General features: G+C 36.1%; 1 protein-coding gene across 1 annotated transcript; it reads left to right on the forward strand.

The window, feature by feature from the left end:
- The first annotated feature begins 4,222 nt into the window (after positions 1–4,222).
- On the forward strand, positions 4,223–27,522 carry LOC144449367 (uncharacterized). The gene is made up of 33 exons (XM_078139895.1): positions 4,223–4,262; positions 4,459–4,677; positions 5,321–5,414; positions 5,852–6,115; positions 6,269–6,405; positions 7,079–7,339; positions 7,940–8,225; positions 8,367–8,496; positions 8,987–9,244; positions 9,744–9,947; positions 10,355–10,529; positions 11,041–11,195; positions 11,480–11,602; positions 11,728–11,911; positions 12,348–12,566; positions 13,005–13,162; positions 14,157–14,338; positions 15,119–15,248; positions 15,499–15,694; positions 15,888–16,063; positions 16,800–16,989; positions 17,549–17,707; positions 18,635–18,857; positions 19,039–19,118; positions 19,296–19,460; positions 19,984–20,128; positions 21,256–21,407; positions 22,163–22,254; positions 22,971–24,062; positions 24,224–24,390; positions 24,895–25,021; positions 25,985–26,068; positions 26,277–27,522. The coding sequence occupies exons 1-33, from the start codon at positions 4,223–4,225 to the stop codon at positions 26,367–26,369; spliced, it is 6,360 nt and encodes a 2,119-aa protein (XP_077996021.1). The 3' UTR covers positions 26,370–27,522.
- Positions 27,523–27,559: the final 37 nt, after the last annotated feature.

Genomic DNA, 27,559 nt, shown 5'->3' on the forward strand with positions numbered 1-27,559 from the left:
TATCTTTTCATCGCACTATATTCTTCATCGCGTATTAAAAATTGGAGCCCGACGGCTATGCAAATTACATAATCGCGTGACCTGTCGCGAGGTCAAGCTTACCATGGTATCGGTCGGGCCGGTCGCGGTTCTGTGGTTTCTCAACCAAAATTATCGGTTATAACCTTGCGATGTACATGTAATATCGAATTTAGTTTAAAACGTAAGTAGAATTTGTCTGAATACGACTTTTGTGCCGTCATTTTAATCATATTTTCTCGGGTTGTGTAAGTTCGGAGATCTGAGCGACGGAAAATCGTAAGTAAGCTTGCCGGCTGCTACATCGATAATCTACGTGATTTTTAAATATAATAAAATGTATCAAATAAAAATAAAAGGACTTCTACGTATCAAACTCATGCCATCCAAGGATATATGTAACGTAATGTATGCATTTACGTTTTGAAAGCACGTAATTATTACGATAAACTTGATCGTAGCGTAGGATTGACTCGAACAGTACGGAGAAAAAATAGTTCGGTAGAACAGGGGTGATATGCTCTGAAATCACCCCTGTTTGACGTCACACAGTAGAAGATATGCACGTATTTATGTGATAAATATATATATATATATATATATATATATATATATATATATATATATATATATATATATATATATATATATATATATATATATATATGACATGACTGAAGCAATTCAATGTCATTTTTGCATTACAGTGAAGACTTCGAGTCATTGGCTGGAACTCTGTTCACGTGGGCTTCACCTGACACATTGTCATTGGAAACAGGACGTCATTACAGTTTTAGGATTGCTGCCACCAACGGTGCAGGACTGACCAATGTTCAGGACACAGATGGAGTGACTGTTGATTCTTCACCGCCGATAGTGAGTATCCTAGATTAATATGATACGTGGATTTGTTTGAATACATACATTTTGTATTCTAAAATGATGTATAAAGGTATTAACATGCTGACGAATATATACCATCGCATCCACCACACGAAATGAGTAAGTACATTGATTCATATATTAAAATTAATTTACATATGAGAAGTACATGAAGTTTGACATGAATGATTGTAATCAGTTATGTATTGTATTTGCTACACACCTAATACTACTACAAATCGTGACGTCATAATGATTTTATAACCTATTCAGATGCGGGTATTAGCAGTAGGAAAACTTACACCAGGATCTGAAGAACTTTTTGATGGATTTGTTGTTGATTCTAATAAGGAAGGAATTAAAGCCTATTGGAAAGCTACGGACTTTGAGAGTGGAATAGACGCCTACTTTGTTGCTGTTGGTACTGCGATTGGTAAATAACTGTTATTTAACTACAGTGCAAAGCAACCCCTTTGGTTGTGATTCCATGGTTGTAATGAAACACAATGTTTCGTTGTATTGACTGATACATTGTATGCTATCATTTCCTAAGTTCACTTGTTCAGTTAGATATCATGTGTACTTAATTCCTGGGGCTTGTTATGTTTTTTCGTGACTGTACAGTTGAATGAAGTGCAAAAGTATTAAAACACAGGACTCGGGGTGTCAAAGTACTGCTGTTTTTGATTTTGGCGAATCATATAAATTTACCTTTGGCACTTGGATATTACGGTCCCTTTCAACGTTTTTGATATTGTGATATTTTAGTTGAATACTTTTAAATGACTTTAAGCTACTATCTTAGGCTCGACTGACATACTGGATTTCACCGATATGGGAACATCAACCGGTGGATACATTTGGAATCTTGATTTGTCACTGTTCGAGGAAGCTTCTGCTGGTCCAGTGTATTACGTGTCAGTGAAAGCTATGAATGGTGCAGGCTCCTATTCCAATGTCAAAGTTTCAAGGTATGCACACATTTTGAAAGCTTAATAAGTACATTAAAGTTGCGTTGATATCACTAGAGAACTGTTCGCACTATTCTGAGGTGGCACTGAAGCACATGTCATGCAATGTGATATTACACAGAAGAGAAACTGATATTTCTAATATGAATGTTTCAAATTACCTGAATATTTTTCTTGGCTATGCCAAGTGATATGATTTTTTTACATAGTCGCGCACGTTTTATCTATGGTACCGGATTAGGACAATAAATGCGCATCATGCTATTACTTCATTACACCTTTACCTCTATTGTTTATACGTGTAACTTCATTTGCAGTCCAATAAAAATTGTGTCTGGTGACAAAGTTGGTTTTGTTATTGATGGTCCTAATGATGATGACGATGAAGATAGTTATTCTACAATTGACGTGGACTATCAAATAGAGAGTGGAACTGTAACAGCTCAGTTTACTGGATTTGAAAGTGATCAACATGGAATTGTTCACTACGAATGGGCTGTAGGCACCGAACCTGAACTTGACGATGTCCAACCGTACATAAATGCCGGCATACTTGTATCTGATAAGCAAGATATCAAGGGAGAAGGTAAATGACTGGTGTATATATACTTGTTTTTAGCTGAACAGGTAGCTTTCATTTTACAGCACTATTTTAAACATGTCAGTAAACCGTGCATTTCTGACCTACACAAATCCGTGGTAGCGTTCATGGTTGCGATATTTTTATTTCAGCTGGCACTATTTATTCTCGCTATAATACATATAATTTTTCACAGGGCTCCATGGCTCAGGCAGTACACAGTCGCTGCTTCCTTTGGAATCTGGAATGCAATATTACACTACTATTCGTGCGTTAACCGGAGCTGGGAACGTCCTGGAAGCTTCTTCCGATGGGTTTACTGTCGATATCACCCCACCATCTATACATATTGAAACTATTGGAGTAACTGTTGATAATGACACGACAGTCTTGAACACAGAGACCGACCATTATCAAGTAAGCAATAAACGAAGGTTACAAAAATTGTAGTCACTTTGGTGCAAGTTGTGGTGATGGTGTCAAGATTGTTGGGACTAGATTCTGTTCTGACTGTTGTCCCTTGCTGAATGAAGAGACAACAGTCAGAATCGAGTACTAGTACGTACCTTATTACACTCGGTCAGAGAGCTGGACATGTGATCAATAGTATTGATTGTTCTGGATTTGACGGTTGTAGTAGAAGTAGTAATAACTTTATTATAAGTATATATTTTTAAAAAGCAACTCGCATTGTGATAAAGTCGGAGGGGCGATGGAGATTTCTTGAGTTTAGTACTGTGTACACTATTTACTGGCCTTGTTAAAGTATAACTTTGGTGTATTTTTCATTTGCATCTATTTGTGTATACAATCTTTATAATGTTTCTGTTGTTAAAAGCGTTGCTGTCTATACATATTGCATAAATCAGAGTTACCTGTAAGATTATCTGGTGCACTTTATCTTATCCGGTACTTTGCCAATATAAAGAAGTTACACTTATTTCCTTCAGAAATCACTTGATTCACTTATCGCATCCTGGACTATACTTGAGGAGGAAAGTGAAGTCACGTACACAGAATTTTGCTATGGAAGTTATCCGAGAGCTGCAGATATATTCAATTGTACGGAGATGACGCTTCAGAATAATGTACCAAATGCACTCGTGCAGCCATCCGAAAATTATCCAAATATACTGACGTTGAAGTCTATCAACAAGGTAGTGTGCAAATATAAATAATTACGCAAGTATACATACGTGCATGCACACACACACACACACACACACACACACACACACACACATACACGCACGCACGCACACACACACACATACATACATACATACATACATACATACATACAAACATACATAGAACATACATACATATACATACATACATACATACATACATACACACACACACACATACATACATACATACATACATACATACATACATACATACATACATACATACACTAGTTGTGAATGCTATAAGTGTGGCAAATAGAGAAAGTGCTTTAGTTCAATGCACATGGACATGCATATGTCTTACATTTGTTATATGGTCTTTAAATAAGGTTGGACTGTACGGAACGGTAACATCACGATCAATCACAGTGGATACAACTCCCCCAGTAGCAGGAAATATCACTTGCCCAAGGTATTCAAGAAGTGTAGACTATATAACCTGTACCTGGACTGATTATTCAGATAAGGAGAGTGGAATTGCTTACTATGAATTTGCGGTTGGACTGTCTGAAGGAGATGACTCAGTTTTCCCCTTTGCACAGGTTGACTCTTCAGTGAATGGATACAGTGCACAAGGTATGAAAAACAATACAAGCTGCCTTGACGTTGATTTCATTGGTAGAAACATGCTTCCTTTAACTGATTTCATGAATATCAAAGCTATTTTTTAAAGAACATTATGTACTGTAATTATATTATACGCATTAACTACTCTGTGTTTGGCTTTCCTTTCCTGTCTGTCTGCCTGTCTGTCTGTCTGTCCGTCCGTCCGTCTGTCTATCTGTCTGTCTGTCTGTCACCCTCTATTCTCTAGGATTTACAGGCGGCGCTTTGCAACATCGATCATATTACGTCACTGTGTCTGCAACGAATCATGTCGGCGAGACAACAAGAGCATACTCATCTGAGATCATTGTGGATGAAACAGGTCCTATTACTGGAAAGGTAATTCAACTCAGTGGAGTTGATGTAGTTGATGTTAATAATGCAAATCAAAATGGTCTAAATCTGAACGAATGTTTGACTACAGCAGGTAAGAAAGGAGTGTCATTTCTTCACTTAGCTAAATCTAGTGATTTGCTCTTTTAGAGTGGCCCTATATGATCCAATTTTTCAACCAGAAAAAAACATTTTGAAAAAAACATACACTGTCTGTTCTTGTACCTCAATAATTGCAAAAAGAAAACGTTTTAAAATGTGTGAAAGTTTGTTATTGTACACAAGGAAGTGATTTATAATTTATATGAATAATGGATGAGTATGACAGTGTATTTTGATATATTAGTTGATCTGAAAAGGTTAAACCACAATTACAGTAGAAAAGATGTTGACTTGCTGTTCACTGTGCTGCATAATGTTTTTAACACAAAGTTAGACACATTTGAACTCCAGACTAACATTAACACAGACACAACAAACAGAGCAGGACATTGAAAATTGATAAACATTGCTAATATCTCTGCTGAATACATTATTAGACATGGATTTGATGATTTTAATGGCTTCAATTGTTTACTTGTTTACTTTCCAAGTGATAATCAACATAATAAATTGTCTGCTGCTACATCCCCTACTGTGCACGACACCTATGTATTGGGGGTTGTTTTTGTCATGTGACATCAGTGAAACGCCAATGAAACATCGTTTGTACTGTAATACTCATGTCTGTACTTTAGATTGTGAAATTGTAGATGCAGTTTGTCAAACATCGGTGGACAGGATACATGTAGCATGGGAGCCTTTTATTGACCCCGACTCACCGATTGTAAGGTAAGTGTAATGGATGATAAAGCGCTCAATTTCCTTGGCAAGTGTTAAAGAATTTGCACTGTAGATTTGTGGCTTCTTCATTATATAACAGAGTGCTATGAAGCGACTGAATAAAAGAAATGCTATAAATGTTTAATAATTTTTTACCACTTTCAATTATATTGTGATTTGTTAGAGAGACCGCTGATATCACTGTTTTATTGTTTAACTTTATGATGACTAAGCAATAAAGTTAACATATTTCAACCGAAGCATGTTTATATCTTCCTTCGCCTCAGATTATTAATGTGTATTCATCAAGTCTTATTTGGCGATTCACGACATTTCATTGTATAGCTCCAACACAGTCTTGTCATGACTTGTATAGACAATTATCTCGTCTGACTAAAGTGTGAACGAGATGATTTCATTACTTTTTCATCAATTTTGCTTTATAGATACCAATTGGCCGTTGGTACAAATCCTGGGGGTACCCAAATAAAGAATTTCTATGATGTTGACACAAACAATGGTTTGGTTGCTGTGATTACAAACATTGATCTGTACAATGTAAGAGAGGCCTATGTGTCTGTCCGTGGGTTTAATGCTGCTGGTCTCTACTCAACGGCAACATCGAACGGCGTCTACATCAGTCGAGTTAGTGCTGGCCTACCATCGATAGGAAACAGCTATGTTTGGGAAGGAAATGAGGATAAAGACATGTAAGTGCATACGCAATATTATGATTATTTTGCTTGGAATTTCCGTAGACATTGCTATCAACAGTATTTGTCATAGTCTTGATCTTTTCGTGGTAAAAGAAAAATGATTTAAAACTGTGACTGTTAAATAAAGGTTTCATTCTTTCGATTTAGAAATTACCAGGACAACAGCGACGAATTGTCAGGACAGTGGAATTTCGATGGAGATCCTTGCCCGATTGTAAAGTATCAGTGGTCAATTATAAGATTCGACGGTTTAATTGTCCAGCCAATGGTGGAAGTACCTGATGGTAAGACACAACATAATAGTGACTTTATCCACCCAGATGTAAACTGAAAACCATGGATTTTTGTTCCTGCACATATTGTTCGAATGTAATATTCCGAGCTATATCTATTATACATGATGTACCCCTTTAATTGGAATATTGATTATATTAAACTATATTTAATTTGAAGCTTGCATACTTCAAATGTTACCTAAGTATTGAAAAAATAATACTTATACAAATGACAATTAGGATTATTGACAACATTAACCAGTTTTAAAGGACACGTGTACTTTTTTTACCATCAATGAATGTACAAAATCATCTTGCTTTAATTTATTCAAAGCTTGCATTATAAAGATATTGCCAAAATATTAAAAAATGATTATTTATGATAATTAAACACCACGGTTACAAAAGTACAGGCGCGGTTTGTTATGGTTGATGTATGTACCAAATTATATGAAATTTGAATTTTGCATTCTCAACTACCTAAAATCTGCAAATTAGTCATTTAACACTAAAAGCTACATGAACAATCTTTAAAGTACATGTTCAGTTTGTTATGTTTGATGTATGATGTACCGACCAAATTATATGAAATTTGAAGCTTGCATTCTGAAGATGCCGAAAATCATTATTTTTTGTCAATTATTCATTAAAACTAAAATCTTGGGCCTGTCGTTTTCTTCAGGTATGACGCGAGGGGTAAATGATGAACTCGACATGAGCGATGGAGAATCGTATTACCTTGTTGTCAGGGCAACCAACAAACTAGGATACTCTTACTCGCTACGTTCCGATGGGATCACTATTCAGAAAGAACCCCTTTTACCAGGTCATGTCAGGGATGGAGACATTCAAGGCTATGATATCAATTACCAGGAGTCGATTACGTCACTATCTGGTAACTGGGATAATTTTGGTGTCAACAGACAAAAGTACATGGATGAAGGTAATTGACTCCAAACATTACTTCTGATTTGTGATAATAAAAGGAATTGATCACAGATCATAAAATGTCTTGTTTCGTGCAAAAAAGATTTGGGTCTATAAGAGTATTTTTATTATTCATAACGGTATTTAGTAAAATAAATCATACATATTTAAAAAAGAAAGAAACAACCAGGTATTTCCCAAGCTGAAAATTATGACGTTAAACGTTTTATAACCGATTTTATATTTCGTTCTGATTTTATACTTCAAATTGTGAATGATGGTTTGTCGCAACCACACGATATGATATTTTACTTTGAAACACAAGTTTAATTGACATTGATATAAAATTTGCCCGTTGCACATTGTCACTCAAAAACATATTGTTTGAGTTTTAAAACAAAATAAGGACATGAAATATTACGCAATAATTCTATATAGCATAACTTCATTGGGTACGCAGCGATATCTCCATTATTGCACTGCTGTGCAAATATCAACAGTATACGAAGAGTTGCGAAACGATGCAAAAAATCATCGATATACATGTAATACTAACCATGACGGAAGTTTCAAAATGTCGAATACAGCGTAATGAGTTACACAAGTCTATTTTCAGCTTCCATGGAAATGGGATCACATCAGATCATTGATCACTATGAAGTAGCTGCTGGTACTGACAGACGGTACCCCTATACACGAGATGATGTCCATCCATTCGTGAATGTTGGATTGAATACCTCGCACACATTCTATGATCTTCATCTCGTGCCTCGAAAACTGACGTACTACATTACAGTGAGAGCATACAGTGTTTCCACAGCGACTGCCGAAATAACATCAAATGGACTTATGGTTGGTTATGGTGGCAAAATTGTATCTGTTGGAGACGCAAAAGTATCTAGGTATGTATGTAACTTCCAAAAATAAAATATACATTGGCATTTATCTTAAAAACTAGGGAAACATCTCCATAAACCGTAGACAGTCAAATGTGTTTCCATTAATTTTTACATTACAATATATTATCTATATTTCTTATTTAGGTATATTACATCAGCAACGTCCATGGCTATCTCTTGGACCAATTTTGTGTTTGGAATGCCAATCCTGTTCTATCAAGTTGGAATTGGAGAAAATCAAATGCATTCAAAAATACCGTCATGTCTTGAATTGGTAAGTCATGTTTGAGGGCCATCTACTTCTGTCTCGCTTTATCTATCTATCTATCTATCTATCTATCTATCTATCTATATATATATCTATCTATCTATCTGTCTGTCTGTCTATCTATCTATATGTCTGTATGTATGTATGTATGTATGTATGTATGTATGTCTGTCTGTCTGTCTGTCTGTCTGTCTTTGGCTTTCTCGATGGATGGCTGGAGATAGATAGATCGATAAATAGATATTAGATAGATAGATAGATAGATAGATAGATAGATAGATAGATAGATAGACGTTGTTCGTCCACCAAGTTCAATCTAAGTATACTGAAAACATTACAGATTATTATTAAATATCTATATCATAGACTTATCCTCTCACTGTCGAGAACACAGTTTACCAATCTTTTTTGATGAGCAACTAATGATCATTACTTGAATTTATGTAACTGGTAAATTGCTGTGAATAAATAAGTCATTTTTTTCCTTATTGCTTAGCAACACTTCGAGGAAGATGGAGAAGTGGAGCATATACTTGAATATGCACATCTATTTGACAAGTACCCATTGACAAATGTTGGTAAAAACACAATGTTGGAAGCGACTGGTCTAACTCTGGTTGATAAGGAGACGTACTTGGTTACAGTTATTGCAACTGACCAATCAGCACAATGCTCCCTGGCAACAGCAAATGTTACGGTTGACTTAACGCCACCAGTCGAAGGAAGTCTTTCTATTGGTGCCTTCGATGATGAGGTAGGAACTTTTTTCAGTTACTTGGCGAAGAATGAAATAGTAAATACCTTTGACTCGAGGTCTGTCCTCGAAAGTTATATTCGCAGTTCAATTACATACCCATTTGCAATCAAATTGAAATGTCACCAAGGAAGTCATGTTTATTAAATGATTTGTCTGAAGGCCTTTAGGTAATAAAGTTAAGGTAATAAGGTGGATTTAAGAATTAAGATATTCAAGTTTGATTTGATTGCTACGGCTGGAAAACATATTGTGAAGTTATAGGAAGTATATGATCCACGAAGAAGTGTTTGCTTTTAAAACTATATAATTTATACAGACTGAGTGTATATGGGCACAGCCTTTCAAATATGTTTAGTGTATGCTCATTTCAGTAATATAATTTATGCAGGTTGTACTTCACTGTCAAGATTGTACAGAATTACTGTACGAATTTGGACGTACTTTTCACTACAGTGTAATATTTCATCTGTAAAAAGTTTAACATTTTTGCTTTCAGGACATAACATACAATCATCGTGAAGATATGCTGTCTGTGTCTTGGAAGGGTTACCATGACGATGAAAGTGGGATTAAAGCTTACACCCTATCGATATATGACGGATTATTTTGTGGAAACGTAGATGGAACTGTTGTCTTGCAAGATGACATCGAAGTGTTAGCTAATGATACTGAATATACCTTCGTCGACTTGAGATTACAGGTGTGTTTCAATAGTATAATTTAACAAACATCATGACTTATTTTCTTTTCTATATTATCTGTAGTTTTGACTCCAATTGTCTAGAAAGTCGTCTTACTATATCATATGAAACTATAGTCCTTGCCATTTGTGAACATTGTCATCATCATCCATCATGTCCCCAGCAGTGGATTTGTTCACCAGTTTGATATGCTGCGTTGATCACATAACTCATCGTTGGAATCATGTGACGTATTAAGATGGAATCCCATTTTGTTAAAGTTCAAATCAATCAATATATCCTAACTTTCTTCCTGCATACTTCGTTCAAACGAGTTTTACTCCTTCCCTATAATGCACTTATACACTGTCACGAACTTGGATCAACATTCTTACCTTACATGTTCATTTCGTATAATGTATTCCAGCCGGATCATCCATATTTTGTTCGTTTGGTATGTATAAACGCAGCTGGGCTCACAACAGCAACTACATCAAAAGCGATTCTGGTAGATCTGACAGACCCAGTCGGAGGCGTAATAAAAGATGGCCAGACGTTTACAAATGACATTGAATACCAGAGTGTAACATCTAAACTTGAAGGTAAGTAACTACGTGATGTAAGAAGAATGACTTGCCACTCTACAATTGCAGATCAAATTTGCTTTGCCGCAAAATGCAAATATTGATTCCTCCCGCCCCAACCCACCACGACTCAAAACGATCTTGGAGCGATGAATTAGGAAAGTATGAAAGCTAGAGTTGATAATGCTCCAATTACATACTATACTTTACAGGGGAAGTGGTCCTGGCTAGCTTTTTAGATGTGGGCTTAAATCGACAGTATGACACAGTGATCATATGATGCACACTTCCGAACTGTTTTAAGGATTTACCCACCACTTACTGTAAAGATGCAGCGCGAGTCATCGAAGTAGTATCAATCTTAGAATTAACAAATTTAATACGAAATACTTCATAATCCCCAACAGAAAAATGCATATAATACACACTCATATAAACGCTTGACCACAAATACATAACATTACAAACATGACAAAGGGTTATGTAACAGAAAGTTAATTGCTTTTTCACAATATTTCTATTCGTACAGGTGTCTTCTTGCATTTACCGAATCCACGAGGTGCTTCTTGCACAAGACGTCAGATTTTATTCCAAGAGCCTTCTTCGGACAATGCATGGACTTCAGTCAGTTCAGAAGGAGTTTGGGATGTTTCTGAAAAATCTGTCATGTTTAGACCCCAGCAGGTAAATTCAAAGTACACACATATAAAATGTGTAAAACAAATTGTTAGTCACGAGTAATTAACATTGATTAATTACTAAAGAATGTTACATATAATAAACAAAGTTAGCGACAGTCGAATACCACAATTAATTAACAACCTAGCTAACAAGCAATCAATAGTTTGTCAGTTCGTAAGCAAGACTTTATGTATTGATCAGTTAATCAGTGGACAATAAAGTCAATCTATCAATTATATACATAACACAATATCATGTACATAATTCTTTATTTATGTCATACACAGCTTACCTTTGATGATAATGATATTTTATCATTAAACATGATTCGTGACGTCAAACGAGAGAGGATCTATTCTGCCGCATACTCCAACAGAAATCCAGATGTACGAGAAGGTGGTAAATATGAGGTAAGATTTTAAGTTGATGATAAGAGAAGATTGATGATTAATGAATTATAATATATAGGTTTGTGTCAATTTTGAGTTAGAACGTTTATAAATGTAAATCAACGACTCTCCTTCATCTCACATAGGTGGAAATACTTGCAGCTGCAGGTGGCATACCTGCTGTAACAAGTGTTGTCTTTTGGGGTGGTCCTGAAGGCGTTGTTGGTGATTTCGATGCCCCACTGAAGGAAAGGGATTGGGGAGCAGAAGACAGGGTTTACAATGAGTGTGAATTATGCTGCAAAGCAAACGACGACGATGTTGGTACTAGTGAGTACATTTATGGATATATCACTGTATATTTCCCCGGGTGATATGTTCCTGTCTACCCGGTTGTCAAGCTAACTTTCTAAGTGTATATCATTCTTTGGTGGTATATCTTTCTGAACTGATATCACTTACTTAGTTTTATAGTTCATTTTCATTGTATGAATTAACATATTGTACTAAGGTATATTCGTGTTAATCAGTATAATGTCACAATCTAGTCAAACACACTTCGACAACAACCATATTTTGTTGAATTTGTCCCAGCTGTCGACTGTCGCTGTCGTATTGTCAATATAATGATATTGATGATATGAATAATTACATGTTACATGAATACTTATAATAAAGTACAGATTAGTTCCTGTTTAATAGTCCATTATATGAGTATTTTGTAGGTAATATAGTAACATATTGTGGCATATTTCCTTACCTCCAGATGACACCTGCCAATGCAATTGCACGGAATATTTCCTGTCACCTACAGTTCCAGTGACAACAACAGCAACAACACCTAAACAACACCAACCATTGTTAAGCACAACACCCCCGTCGCCATGGAAAGTTATGGAAGATCCTGATCCTGATGAAACTTTCTCAGGAAACGACAGTCTAAAGTTGATTTCGTATCAGTCCATGGGATTCCAATTACATCCAGGTAATACGGAAATAACACCATATATCACCCCTTCTTGTACAACTGCTACGGCGACGGTGAAGAAGACGCCTTCTTCCTATATATATATACTAGGCATGAAACGTCTTCTATTAAAAATGAGCATTAATGAAACCACGTAAAAAAGCTTCAGTTAATTGTGACATCAAGTAGTTCCGTGATACTTTTTATATCAACGAAAAATATCAAACGTTTTCTCAATGACAATAGAGAAATTCATGTGAACGTTGAAAATACATAATTGTTTGAGGTTAGAACAAAACTCGAAGTTGCTGATGTGCGATTGATTATGTGTATGGCATAGTTGACAATTCTACCATAAAGTCTATCTTGCAAATTCACTGACATAAATTTCAACTCCAAAGTTTGAAATAATCCATCATATTGTATTCATAAAGTGTTAATATTTCATAATTGTAGGGGTAGAAGTGGAAGGACACATCAAGAACTATGCTGTATTGTGGTTCCGATTTAAAGACAGTCCCGAATCTGAATCCGTCAAATACGATATTGCAGAGTTAAACTTCAACCCTACCGAAGCTTGGCACTCGTACACTTTGAATGTTATTCCTGAAAAGGTAATAACATTATAATTATATCAAGAGATTGCAAATTAATGATGGAATACGTAAAACAGTCCAATTAGATGTTCTTTGCATGGAATGTTGATGGCAATTCAACAAAGAAAGGAAAATGCTTTCGCAATTGCAACAAATGTTTTACTACTAACCAACTGTGCTCTCAATTTCAGGGAAACCTTTACAGATAACGGGACACTTTGTACTCGAAGGAAGTGTCTGCATGCCGTTAATCCATGAATGAAATTGTCCACAGATTGTTAACCATTTCTATGGCACTGTCCCCACCTTGTCAACTGTTACAATGCCACCAACATGTACTGCCCTGCCTACCACACCGTGTACTACCGAGCCTAAATCTGCACCTGTCGTTCTATCAGTGTGCACAAATCGCTTACCTTCGTCAGGTCTCGAACACAGTACCTAGCTTTTGATAGTGCTGTACCCATCTATCCAAAGACATGCTCTATAACCACATCACTACAAAGTGATTTGCAAAGACTCGAGTTGTTTTCATATAGAATGTGTTCATTAACGTGACAATGCAACAGGGTTAGTAACAGAGCTAAGGGAGAAAATGCCGACGTTCACGAAAGGTACAATGCTCGAATTGGGATTGTAACTTTGTTACAGAATGTGTCCTTGCCAGGTTCATGGATTTCACATTGAACTTTTGGGTGGGATTTCATTAGTGAATTTTATCATGAACATCATAATGGATAGAGGACTCGGTTATGTATCAGACGGTAGATAACAAAGTTGACTTCTGGCGAAACACCTAAAATCACGTCGAATTCGAAAGATAACTTCGTTATACTACAAGTCCTATAACTAGCAGTTATTTGCAATAGTATTGTAGAGATTGTATTGTATTGTATTGTATTGTATTGTATTGTATTGTATTGTATTGTATTGTATTGTATTGTAAATATATAGTATAGTGTTGTGTTATGTAATAACAATATATCTATCATTTTGTTCTTCTCCCTTGAAGGGTCACGAACTTTCCATCGAACTGTCTGTCGACGGTGCGGCGAAAATGTACATGTCTGGTCTGACAATTTTTGATGCCGATGTAAAGTTCATCCTATCGGCTTGGAACAGAGGTGAACGGGTACCGAGCTTTAAGAACGTGTTTGATGTTCCCAAGGCAGTAGCGAAATTCAGAAATCTCAGGTAATATGCTGTGAAAAATTATTTTAAAATAATTATGCAATAATTCGTACATTGATGTTAGGTTGCCATAATTCTCTTAAATGTTTACCTTTTTCATACACTGCATTACAGTAACTATTCCATCCGTAATTTTGTAACGCAACAGGCCACCAAGACTCTTGTCTGTGTTCTTTCTCGCTTGGATTACTGCACTGTAATAGTCTGCTTTCTGGTTGTCCTAAAAATCTTATTAACAAGCTCCAGCACGTACAGAACGCAGCTGCACGCCTTGTGTGTAAAGCAACAAAGTTCGACCACGCTGAACCACTAGTACTTCTACACTCTTTGCATCTCTCTCACCCTCTTTATCTTTATGGTCCCCATAGACAACTTGGGTCTTCTTCCGACTCCCGCATACTAAAGAAACCATTTTTAATTAAGAAGCTCGGCGAGTGTCCTTCGCCTACACGGAAACTTCAGTTTGGAACAGTCTCCCCCACAGTCTTCGACACACTCACTCTAAGTCCTCCTTACACTCTGCCTTTAAAACTCACCTATTTCAGTCTTAAATCTCACTCACTTGCACACTTCTCTCTGCATCCTTCTTATGTTTTCAATTGTTTTTTTTTTCTGTTTCCTCTCGTTTTAGTTAATTAATAGTTCTGTGTCTGCGCCTAGAGCACTTCGGAGGACAGGGCATTAAACATTCGCTTTATTATTATTATCATTATTCACGAAAATTATGGAGGTCTTTCTGACTTGATAATAAGATTCAATTCAAATTATTATTGTATTTTCAAGGTTCCCACCAACATCAGACGCACTTTGCCGCTTTGGAAATCCATTCCGCAATGGGGACCACGGGATAGTCGCCTTTTTTGCTGGAGTTGGGTCAGAGAAACTGGCAGATGATGTTGTTCCTTTTAAAGAGGTATACATGTAACTTTTAAGTGTTTAAAGCGCAATCTATAAATAAATAATACATAAAGCTTTGCAGGCATTCATTCTCAGAAGTTCAGACCACTTTTTGGTGGTCTGAGTCTGAAGTGACTGAAACGGTGTCCACACATTTATGTTAAAGTCATCACGAATTGTGGTAACTACTATCAAATAGAAATACTACACTTTGCCAGAAAGGAATGTGATTGGGTGATTCGTGTGTTATGCGTTATGTGTTTCAGATTACACGTCCCTGCCTTGCTTGTATAACGCCATGTGATCAACTTAATTGCGACAATAGCTGCCACATGAATGATGTCAAAGCTTATCACGTTGAACTCGATGGTTTAGAATTGTCTCCGAATAGATCAGTGATAAAGAACGGTCAGGAGGAGATCGTACCAGCTGTGTATCATCTTACCGTAAAAGCAGTAGCAGGTACATGACAAAATTTTGGTACATTTACATCATTAATAAATGCATTAAGTGAGCTTAAATTCTATTCTTAAACAATATAAAACAAGTTACGAAAACCTAAAATCTTAGAACATTTTATATAATATTCATATGATATCTTTATGGCTAACAATTTATAATTAATTGAGATGTTTATTTTCCCAATTGTGTTAAGGTTCTGGGCGACACGTTGTGGCATCATCCGACGGAGTGTACGTTGATGACACTCCTCCAAAGTTCGACTATCTATACCACTTAGACTTAGAATATTCAGAGGATGAACCTGTCGAGTACCAACGAAGCAACTCAACTATAGCAATTAGATTCAGTGCCTTTGATATTGGAAGTCAGGTAATGTTAAAATTCTTTGAACATACACTATTTAATATAATTACAATCAAACTTTGCATTTGATATTACAGATAATTATGATGGTTAGGTTCAGCTATTCCAACAGAATCACAGCTACGTTTGATTCATTAAGTTCATTGTAAGTGTGGTTTTGCGCATGTAAGAAGGTGAAGGCGTTTTTACTATTACTGATAACACTGTTCACTATAAAGGAATAAACAGCGAATTGAAATTGACAAGAACGATGAAAGTCTTAGAGTATAATATAGTAGCGGAGAACAGTTACATAAACGCCATATTTGCTTTTGCGACTCTAGGCTCTTATACCTCTTTGTGCAAGAGGTCCTATGCACTTTCGATTTGCTTAAACACAAGCAATAAAAGTAAACACAGTTAATCATACTATTTATGCATGCAGTATTGTGATGTTTCAATATTATTGGGAGGAGACATACGTATACACTGACTGGAAGTGGCATAGTGAGTTAATACATAAATTTACTCAATTCGTTTACACGTCATTTCTTGTGTACAACAATAACACACATTCTTCACATTTCTAGTTTTTTGTAAGTATTTTGGTTGAAAACACGGACTTGATGTACGAGGGTTCACATTGTAGAAAAACGTAGTTGTCATATTAATGAGACATCCAAATCTGTATTTCTCATCAACGCTATCACATTAATAAACACTGTATATGTGTTATATTATAATTATACATATTACTTTATAGGTACGTGAGTTTAGATGGGCCATTGGAACACAACCATCATTGGCAGACATTCAAGACTTTGTATCAGTTGGTCTTGAAAAATTTCTCATCAATGATAATCTACTTGGAGTGATTAAAAACCGACAGACTTACTACGTCACCGTTGAAGCTATCAATAATGCTGGTCTTATTACTAAGCTGACAACAACAGGTAAATAACAAGTACCATCATGATATATCTTGAAAATAACTCATATCTTGAAAATAACTCGACCGAGTAGTACATGGGTACATGGTCAAATAAGGAAATCCAAAGCAAGGCCGAGGTATGCAGGATATGTAAATGAGGTAGCTCCTTTCGGACTGTAATTACACACTGATCTCTGCTCTCTGTATCATTTGGAACACTGTAACAGTAGCGACATGGAATTCCGTGGAAATCGAATCGACCCATGGCCACTCTGGAGGTGTAATCAGACAACGCCATGATCTTGGAAAAATCCTCATCTATTTTTCTAAGCGACTACTATAGTTATATATTAGGAACCCCCCCCCCCCCCCACCAATAATACTGCGATGAACGGTCAAAATTGGCTCAGTAAAACGATTAAAATAGAACCTGACATAATAGTCTTTCGTGAAATAAAAGAAAACGAATTTCCATTTACATACAGAGTTTGTTAAAATACGTATGTTGTTGTGTTTATAACAAACTAGCGAATTGTATTGTTGAATAATCTTTATGTTATGTACATTTTCGGCCTGTCCAGGAATCACCCTAATCTTGACAGCTCCAGATGCATCGCAAAGCAATACTACAACGGAATGTGGTGACACTAAAACATTAGATGGTGTAACATTGTGTGGCGATCAGTCATCAGTTGGAATGACGTGGACAAGAATCGACGACGACACCGTGGATGGCTATTGTAAGTCGATTCATTCATTCATTCATTCATTCATTTATTCATTAAATCACATCTTGTATATTATAATTAAACACCAAAGTACCTCAATTAATGATCACACGGTGTTATGGGTAGGTGGATTTCGATTGAGTATATTCATAAAAATAAAAGATCGACCGATCACCTTCTAAGGCAAAATATAAATAAAAAATGTTTGTTACCAATAACATGACTTAAGAAAATAGGGTAGATAGGTCGGAATTTTAATTCATTTTGCTTTTAAATTATGATAAAATCCTTCGAACCAAAGATAATATACTCGTCAGTCACAATACATTCCAGAAAGTTTGATGAGGTGTAAAAGAATTAAATGAAGACAGTTGAGGCTAAGTAGACGAACACGTTATGCAGTCTGCACTGCTATAGTCAAAACAGACCTTTCTCCCTAGAATAAGATTTTTTTTTAAATGACAATAGACAATAGACAATGATGAGGAAAAGACATGAAGGAGTACACGGAAATAGAAGTACATTTGTACCATTTTACCTTTTTGCATGCAAACAAATGTTTAGGGTCAGGGGCTTACACTAAGGTCGGTCAGGTTATCGGAAACAGGCTTTTTATTTGGCCTAAGTGAAGACATGGAAATACTCACGTATAGTGCAATGTACACAAAGGTACACACGTACGTATGAATGAACTTGTAAACGCACTTGGTGTACATACATGTACCTCCCTAAAACTACCTTGTATGACGCAGATATTCAAGTTAGTTTTAAAATTTTAAAGAAATTAACGTGTTACTTTAATTTACTACGGGTTACTACGGTTACTTTAATTAAACACTATTACTTGTATGTTATCAACCACTTTATGGGACATGTTATTTGAATAAACATTTTTTGACTATCAAAGAACTAATACATCATATTCATTGTAAAATAAAGTTTTTAGGATTGGTAGCTCAAAAGATTCTCAAGATATTTTTCCCGAGCTCCGAGTCGGTTACAACACGTCTGGCAATGTGTTAATCAAAGATGGATATGTATACATAGGAGATGAACCTCTAGTCAATATATCAGGCATGAGGCAAATTGCTGAAGGACAAGCTGGTACAGCAGGTCATGAAGACATAGTTTATCAGAATAGATTCAAAATGGAACCAGGGAGGTGAGTATTAATTATTGATGGACAGTTGTCAATTTATTCGTTCCATCACTCATCACTGTTTTTACACAAATTAAGTAATTTGAAAACATCTCGCTACCGATAGGTATATGTAATAGGTGTTACACAAATCTGATTACACATTTTGTTCATAACCTTTATGTTTTTGTTTTCTTTATTCCAGGACGTTGTATTCCGAACTAATTGCCTGCAATCGAGGACACAAATGTGATAAGCTCACCACAACGAAAGCAACAATTACACGTAAGTTTACGTCCTTTCATCTGACGAATATTGTATACACAGACATACATACAGACAGACAGACAGACAGACAGACAGGCAGACAGGCAAGCAGATTTAAAGCTTAAATAAAGTTAATGGCAAATCATTGCTGTTTACTAACAATTTCCATTTTGTACATGCTTATATATGTTTTAGGTGAACAGGATGTTCTGCAATCACAGGTGAACGACTCGGAAGTCGTCATACTGTTAAAAGACTCAGATGGTGGTTCAAACGGCAATTCTGGTTGGTTCGTAAAGATAGAAACAGACGAAGATTCAGAAGAAGCGATCACTAAACGCCAGGTTGAAGATGAACAAGGTCATAGTTCATGTATATTGTCAGCTATTGAACTACAGTTAACCAAGGGAACAAACTAGTTGTATATATTGTCCATGTCGAGTTGATTATACTTGATTCTTTTGTTCAGGACAGACATTTTCTATAGCTCTTCTAGACAACTGTTTTGTCACATAAAGAGTAATTCTAATATGACTAGGGCATGGCCTTTAATCATTAGCGACTTGTATCATGTAGGCGTCATGTTACTATCAGAGACTAAATTTGAGAAATTTCCCAATCTTTATAGAAGTTACTGATTTTAATATTAGATGATAAATACTACTTGTAGTTCACTATGTAGTCTGCTCCCAACCAGGTTATTGCATGCCTTGAAAGAAATATTTTGAAAAGTGTATCATGGTTTCTTATAGTTAACTACATTGTCATGATATCTAACGTAAATAATATATTTTGCTTCGAACTTCCTACCTTGCCGTTGAACTTAATATTTACACGGTTTCTGTTGTTTCACTGGACATGTTTTATATACTTCTTTTTATAGATGGAAAGCTTACATTATTGGCTGGCCTTTTGAGTGGCAGTGAGTTGGAGGAAGACTATGTTTCGGACGCTTCTCCACAATTCAAACCATATATCGTCAACCCAGAAACAAAACGTGACAAAACTGACAGATTTCTACGTCAAAGGCAAGTTATTCTTTGAACTTTGTTGTCACAGCTGCAGTTTGAAATATTTCCTTCCAATATTATAGTAACTATATGTATAATTTAAAATTTGTCAAGTATTTTTTTTTACGAGTGGGTATATAAATATATACAATGTAGATGAGTACATTACATTAATAGTAATTTAATTTAAATTGTATAATTATATATATGATTATATACCAGTTTATTAATGGTGCAAATCGAGAGATTTAGACATCATTCAAACTTGTCTAAAATATTGATATATGAACAGTTGGCACGCATCCAAGTTGTGATGTTTACAAATAGTACGTGTAGTTCACTGTGTAGTCTGCTCCGAACGTCGTCGTCTGCAGTCACGTGGCAGCAAACTCTACGATTTGTCAGAATAAGATTGTCCTATGTACATGAAACAGAGCAGTTTATCGGAAATTATGAAGGAAATTTCGACGGCATGAGTTATCGCAATCGCGGCATGCACATTACTCGACGAGGTGGGAGTCAAAACATGTACGTGTCCGGTCATAAAAATGAAGCAAGTGTAAGATCTTACACTGACAGACTTACCACAAATGAAAAATCTTAGGTTCATTCACAGCGTCATGAATTTTTTTGAGAAAGAAAAGGGGGATGGGTGCTGAAAACATTTTAACCAAAACATTTTTCTCCTCCCTGCCATTAATTCTGACCGCAGCTGAACTTGTATGTACGAAACACGGCGTTCGTGTTCAGAGTTGATTCGCGTCAGATCTGCTTTCAAAGTTCCTCTTGCTATGTAATTTATTCATATATGGGTAGGGCAAACAACACCATAAAACCTTAATTGTAATAATCTTGTTTTTCAATTTTTTAATATATCGGTATAGTGTAATAGCGATAAACCATCCCTGGGGCTGGTATACCACTCGGTTTTGACCATTGAACTCAATATATGCACTCGTTATAGCTCGGGCATATATTTCGATCAATGGTCAAAATGGACTGGTATACAATATCCTGGGGGGGGGGTATTGCTTAAGTGTGTGTTTTCTGTGTGTGTGTGTGTGTGTGTGTGTGTGTGTGTGTGTGTGTGTGTGTGTGTGTGTGTGATATTCGTATGACTAAATCAATTTCATTACACATTCCAGGATCAAAGACATTATAGGACCCTCTTTTTACTTGACAAGTATTGGAGAAAAACCCTTATCTGGACCTGTCTACGTTACTTTACATTTCAACGCAACATTATTCAATGATTCAAATGTTGAAAGATTTCCTACAATAATGTATTGGCACACAGGTATGTTTACGGAATTGTTAAAGTCATTCATATGAATCCTAGACTCTGGTTTAAGATATTTTGTACATAAACAATCTGGTCTGACTTTATAGGCAATATGCACACATACAAACACACACTAAACAGTTTCATTTGAACATATACAATATACAATAAACAGTAAAGTGTTTCCGGCCAAGGCGTTTCGGCCTCAGTATGCCCAATCCATCATGCTAATGATTGCTTATGTCCAGTCATGTGACTCAAAATGTTAATCAGAACAGTTGCTATTGTTTGCGATTATTCCATTTCTCCGTATGTGTTGAGGGTCTTTTTATTATACAGAGGCTTTCACGTGTTAGTCGGTATTATTCTTCCATATCTTTTCAAGTCTTATTATTTAAAGTCCGAAAGGCACTTGTTGGCTGAATTGAAATCATTTGGTATTGGATCTGTTTTGTTTTTATTCCTTATCAGTGGTATGTGGTTCTCCATGCGTGTGTAGATGGTATCTCCCGTTTCACCAGCATAATATTATTCGTCCACATTTCTCACAGTGTATACCATATATTGCGTTTCTTGTGTTGCAGTTTATAGTCTTCCTTGTTTGAACATAACCGTAAAGTACAAACACCACCAACGAATGATAAAAATAGAAGCCATAGATTTAGTACTAGGAAACAATCATTTTGAATTCTCGGGAGAACACTAAATCCAAACACAAGATGACAAAGAGTTGGTGTGATCGTTAATTATAGTTGCTCTTTCTCCTTCAGCTTTCCAAGAATGGCGGGACGCAAGTCATACATGCAAGTCCAATTTTGGAGAGTACCTTGTTGATCAGAAGAAAGGGGTAATAACTGTTAAGGTATGCCTACTTTATCATTTGAATTCTGTCCATGAACTGTAGTAATTTTTTCGATTTCATGTTTTCAACCAGGTACAGAAAATTTAATTGAATCGTTTACCATTTGTACAAAAGACGTGTTAGACTGTAAGTTACGTCGTGTTGTTCTCAGCCCTATTATGTTTCTTAACCACGATTGCACTAATCTGACCAATATCATGCACAGTCCAATCAGATTTGGTTGGCTCCATTCAAATATCGTTATGTTCTAAAAGGTGTCAAACTGACCATGATGTCAGCCTTACGTCAATAGTAAACATAAGTTTTTGGTTAAAGGCTGATATTTTATTAAGTACAAACAATGAACACCATAACAACAATCGTTCTTAACATCATCAGCAGAAATTATTCTGTCTATTTGATTTTAAACCTACATAATGACCTTTGTTTGAACTTCAAATCACAAGTTCAAGGCATGGCCTACATCTTTTGACCTAGCCGGCACAGACCAGTGATATAGTACAGACGTGGGTGCTGGCTGATAGTGTGGCACTGAGACATGTACATGTATCATGAAGGAGAGTATATACCACATAGACGAACATGCAAAGATAAGATCCTATAGTTCGAAAACATCTAAACATTATATACCGAATTAAAGAAACATTCGTGAAGAATTGAAGATATGGAGTAGGTCAATTAACATTCCATACATATATATTTACTGTCATTTCCAGGTGTGCTCAACAAATAAGCAGGAAGGGAGTGAACATAGATCAAAGAGAGGAATAGATTCGAACTACTTCGAGGGACCCACTGAATTTACTTTTGCTGGAATAGGGGGCTTCACAAACTCACCTCCCGTGATAACGTCCACTAGTAATATTTGGATCTATGAAGATGGGGGTACTTTACAATTCCAGGTCACTGCATTTGACGATGATGGCGACCCTATAATATTTAAATTGAACGAAACATCAAGCTCTCCACGAATAGGCATGGCTACACTTTCAACAAATGGGATGCTCACATATCGACCTTGCCTCGACTGCTTCGGAATCGACTTCATTCACTTTATTGCAATAGAAGACAGGAGTGATGAGTTCGACACACTTTCTACCATGGCAATGATTGAAATAGATGTTAGGGAGGAAAATGATAACCCATATATCTTCCTAGCTGTCGACAACGTCATTGTGGATGTCGACAATAAGCTCACCATAAGTGTAGAAGAACGAAATGCAAACATTTCTGAATACACTGGATTCAAGGCAATAGTTGGTGCATGGGATCCGGATACGTATGATCAGTTGACTCTGATTTTTGACCTCCCAAAACATGGACGATTAGTGGATGGTGTACAACACACGGAAGTTAGTTTTCTGTACATGGACTGCAATAACCAGACGAATGTAACAGATGACCATCTGTCGCCAAGTTCACCAGAAACGTCAACCGTTGTGTTTCCATGTGAGTTGACTATCCCCCATGAAGAGGATCGTCTATCGTGGGTGTTCAGTACTATCACGTATTTTCCTGAAGAGGGTTATTTCGGGGAAGACTTATTCCAGTTAAACGCATTAGACCAAGACGGATTCCCCTCAGAAGTGTTAACTGTTCATGTACATGTTTTGATCGATCCCTGCATGAATGGAGCAAGATGCATTGGACCAAAATCTGACCCTGATTGCACCAGTATACAACGTTCCTATGGATTTGACGGCTACCAATGTCAGTGTCCCCCAGGTTACATCGGAGAGTATTGCCAGACCTACTACAACCAATGTGACAACAATACCTGTGGATACAACTATACTTGTATTGATATGGTAGGTATAGTTTACTGACAAAGATGTAAATGCTTACACATTAATTAATTTAAAGAATAGGAACCTATTCTGATTTGAATGCTATCAATATTGTTGCAAAGGTCGTAAAAATAAGAGATTTCGTTTTAATCCTATTTGATGTTTCTGTGATCGTTACGCAGGTAGGGGACTTTGTGTGTCACTGTGAAAACTTGGAATGGCCATGTGGTGAGAATACGTTCGCTACTGCTTTAGCTACGACTGTTTGTGTTCTGACCCTTCTGTTAGTAATTATTGCACTTATTATCATTTGGCGAAGAAGTTGCTTAGCGAAGAGAGGGAAAGCATAGTGAGTATTATGAGTAACTGCTGGTCTATAGTAGTATTTAAGTGAACTTAGAAGTCCAAAATAAAGGTAATGAACCACCCCCTCTGTATGGTATACAAAGAGGTTTTGACCAGTGAACAATATAGAATATATATTTTGAGTTCGCTGGTCTTACACCACTCAACGTGCGTAAATCCATTTTCACGAGTGCATTATTTACATGATTGCATCAACGTTTTAACATTGTGTAATATTAACCAACTGTGTTAATTTGAGTGTATAATTTTATGAAGCCATGAATGGCCTACATTTACACAGCAAACGTCATGCTCAGCTTGCTATACTTGTGGTACTATCTTTTTTCTTGACTGCATCATGTGTGTGGTGTATATCAGGGGCTGTGAAATAGACATTTAACACGATGTTCTTGAGTATTTCTTTTCTTTCGGTCAGTTTACCAAAATGACAATTGTAAAGCAAGCTATTCACATTTGAATATTTTCTCCATTTTCTATAATGATGTAGTTTTCAAACAGATGATAGCAATACGATGAATGTAAAGGCCGATATTGAAATGGAGGACGCTGATGTTATCCTACCGGAGGACGGGACAAGCCTCCATTCTGGCGTTGGTATCACAAACCTTTCGATGGTAGGTACCCCTGATCAGAACTGTATTTTTGATCACCTAAGTATTAAACTTTTAAATTAAAGTGCTAATAACATAATATATATAGTCTCAATTAACACTTGTAGTAAAACTTGTAAGCCATTCAAATGATACATAATATAAACATAGAAATATCATGGCAGTAATTTTCAAATCGCAATGTCTGTAATTCACCAACGGCAAGGAGGTATGCTTGGTAATGAAGCCAAATAGGCAATAGGTGCGTTGTGATTTGCAGTCACTAGTTAATAATTACTATATCTATTATGATGTAATCTGTGACCAACAGGCTCGTGCCATTATTGATAGTGTCGTGCGTTTATCCGCCTTACCTTTCAGTGATGTAATGCATTTCAATTGAAGTTTGCTATTTGGAGTTCTGATATTCACCAGTGATTTATTCTTACACTAATGGGCGCCTTTTCTGAATCAACAAAATAGTCTTCATTCAAGACACACTCGGGAAACCAATTACAACACTTGTGGAAACAATTTAGTTTGGCGATCTTTCTTTTACTGTAAAATCAAAGATGAAGTGTAAAACAACTGACACTTACAATATAATTTAATTTTAGGCCCGAAATTTCAAAAATAACAGCACTCTATTTAAAGTATCAGTAGCAGTCTGGATGGTCAGCCTGGCAACCGTTCTCTTCTACACAGCATGCGAATTCAGGAATTAATGTTAGTACTTTTTTCATGGATACCATGGGCAGCTGATTGGTTGAATAATTCTCATGATGCCTATATAATGTTAATTAATTTTGCCTTAGGATTACCGATAATGAAGCATGGCCGAAATAGCAAATTTCCAGGTTGGCCATCCAGCCCTCTACGGAGGGGCTAGTCGGTGTTTTTTCTATTGAGAATTCTGTCAACTTCTGTCATCATAGTGTTATTAAAGTTACTTACTATAATAAACAGTTACATTGGTTTGTTGTTTAGGATATTGGGGATGAGAAACCCAAAGATCAACACCCTGAGGAGGCCAGTGTAGCCAAGACAGCTGAATCAGATGATGAAACTGGGGTAAGTTGTGTTCTCTTCACCAACGCGATTTGGGTTCGTTGACATGCCAGTAAGAAAGCTTGCGTTACACATTTTATTCGATATTTTATATCTGACTAAGGCAAATCAATTTTCAGCAATTAGGACACAAGGACACAAGTATAATGTCCCTGTGTATTTTTTTTTCAATTCAGTAACATTTATAAACCATCTTTCACATTATTTTCAGAGACACGCCTTGGGCCATGGCAAGGGGAAGGACAAGGGAAAACAATCTACCGCCGATGCTGATCTGGAAGATGAAGACGAAACAGAATTCTAGAATAGTTGCTATGCATCTGTAGTTTGTTATGCCACTAAATTATGGCGTTTTTCCATTGAATTGTCTTGAACTGCTAAGGGATGAGATTAATAGTTCAGTGTAGGATAAAATTGATAATTGTTTCATAAATCACAATAAATTCAAATGAGTATGTAGTAGTGTATAGTACTATGATTACAAAACCTATGTGTAATGTGAAAAATGATCTTCTATTTTAAAACATTTTCGTGCGGCCATGCATTTTCTCTAGCAAAAAATCTTCCATTTCTCGATTTGACGTTATTTTCCAGAAACATGTTTATTTAGGGGCACAAAACAGATGTCATGAAAAGTAAAATTGTTTTTGCCGGATGAGAACTAAAATGATTCAAATACCCCATCCCTAACTTAAAGAATTATACTTTTTATAATACATTGAAGAATTTATCTCGCTCTTAAGTAGCTTATTAATATTGTATTTCAGAAATGGTTCTAATTTAAATTAAACTTTATGCGGGGGGGGGGGGAGTACGCAAATAAATGTTAGATAGTGCTTTTCCGCACGGGTTTCAAAATTATACCCATTTCGATATATTTTTCCTGAAAAGGGGGATCTCTGATTTAGAATATACACACACCGCAGACCCTTATATGACGGGTAACACGACCATCTTAAAGCGTAGTGAGTGTAAGTTATTTGTAGGACTTTTTGAAGGCGAGTTTACCTTTAAGCTCAACGATTTGAGACGCTCCTAAAACATGTAATATGTACTTGTCAGTACCGAGCCGCATGTTGAGAGAATTTGTAAACAGAAAAGGGGATCCATGTTTAAGGATTTGTTGTAAAAACAAACAAACCTTAAGGTATCCATTTGGACGGCACACTCTGTTCCAATGTGAGCACCCCTCCCGTAACTTTAATGTAAGATTAGAGATCTAATTTGTTAGATTGGAGATCTAATTTGAGACGTACTTTAAATGTACACGCATGTAATTATTAGATTTCAATGCAATTTGATTAAGAGTTACCAGTTCGAAACATATTGATTATCAATCAAAATTGTTACGGCATTGATAATGTGTTAGAATTTATAGAAGTTGTTGTAGATTTTGACCTCTTTCCTAACATGTATTTTAGTGCTATGAATTCAATATTAAAGCAAACATTCTTCCATTTCTCGATTTGACGATATTTTGTTATAAAACATTTA

The sequence above is a fragment of the Glandiceps talaboti genome, chromosome 18 (genome assembly GCF_964340395.1).
Source record: "Glandiceps talaboti chromosome 18, keGlaTala1.1, whole genome shotgun sequence".
NCBI classification, from domain to species: domain Eukaryota; kingdom Metazoa; phylum Hemichordata; class Enteropneusta; family Spengelidae; genus Glandiceps; species Glandiceps talaboti.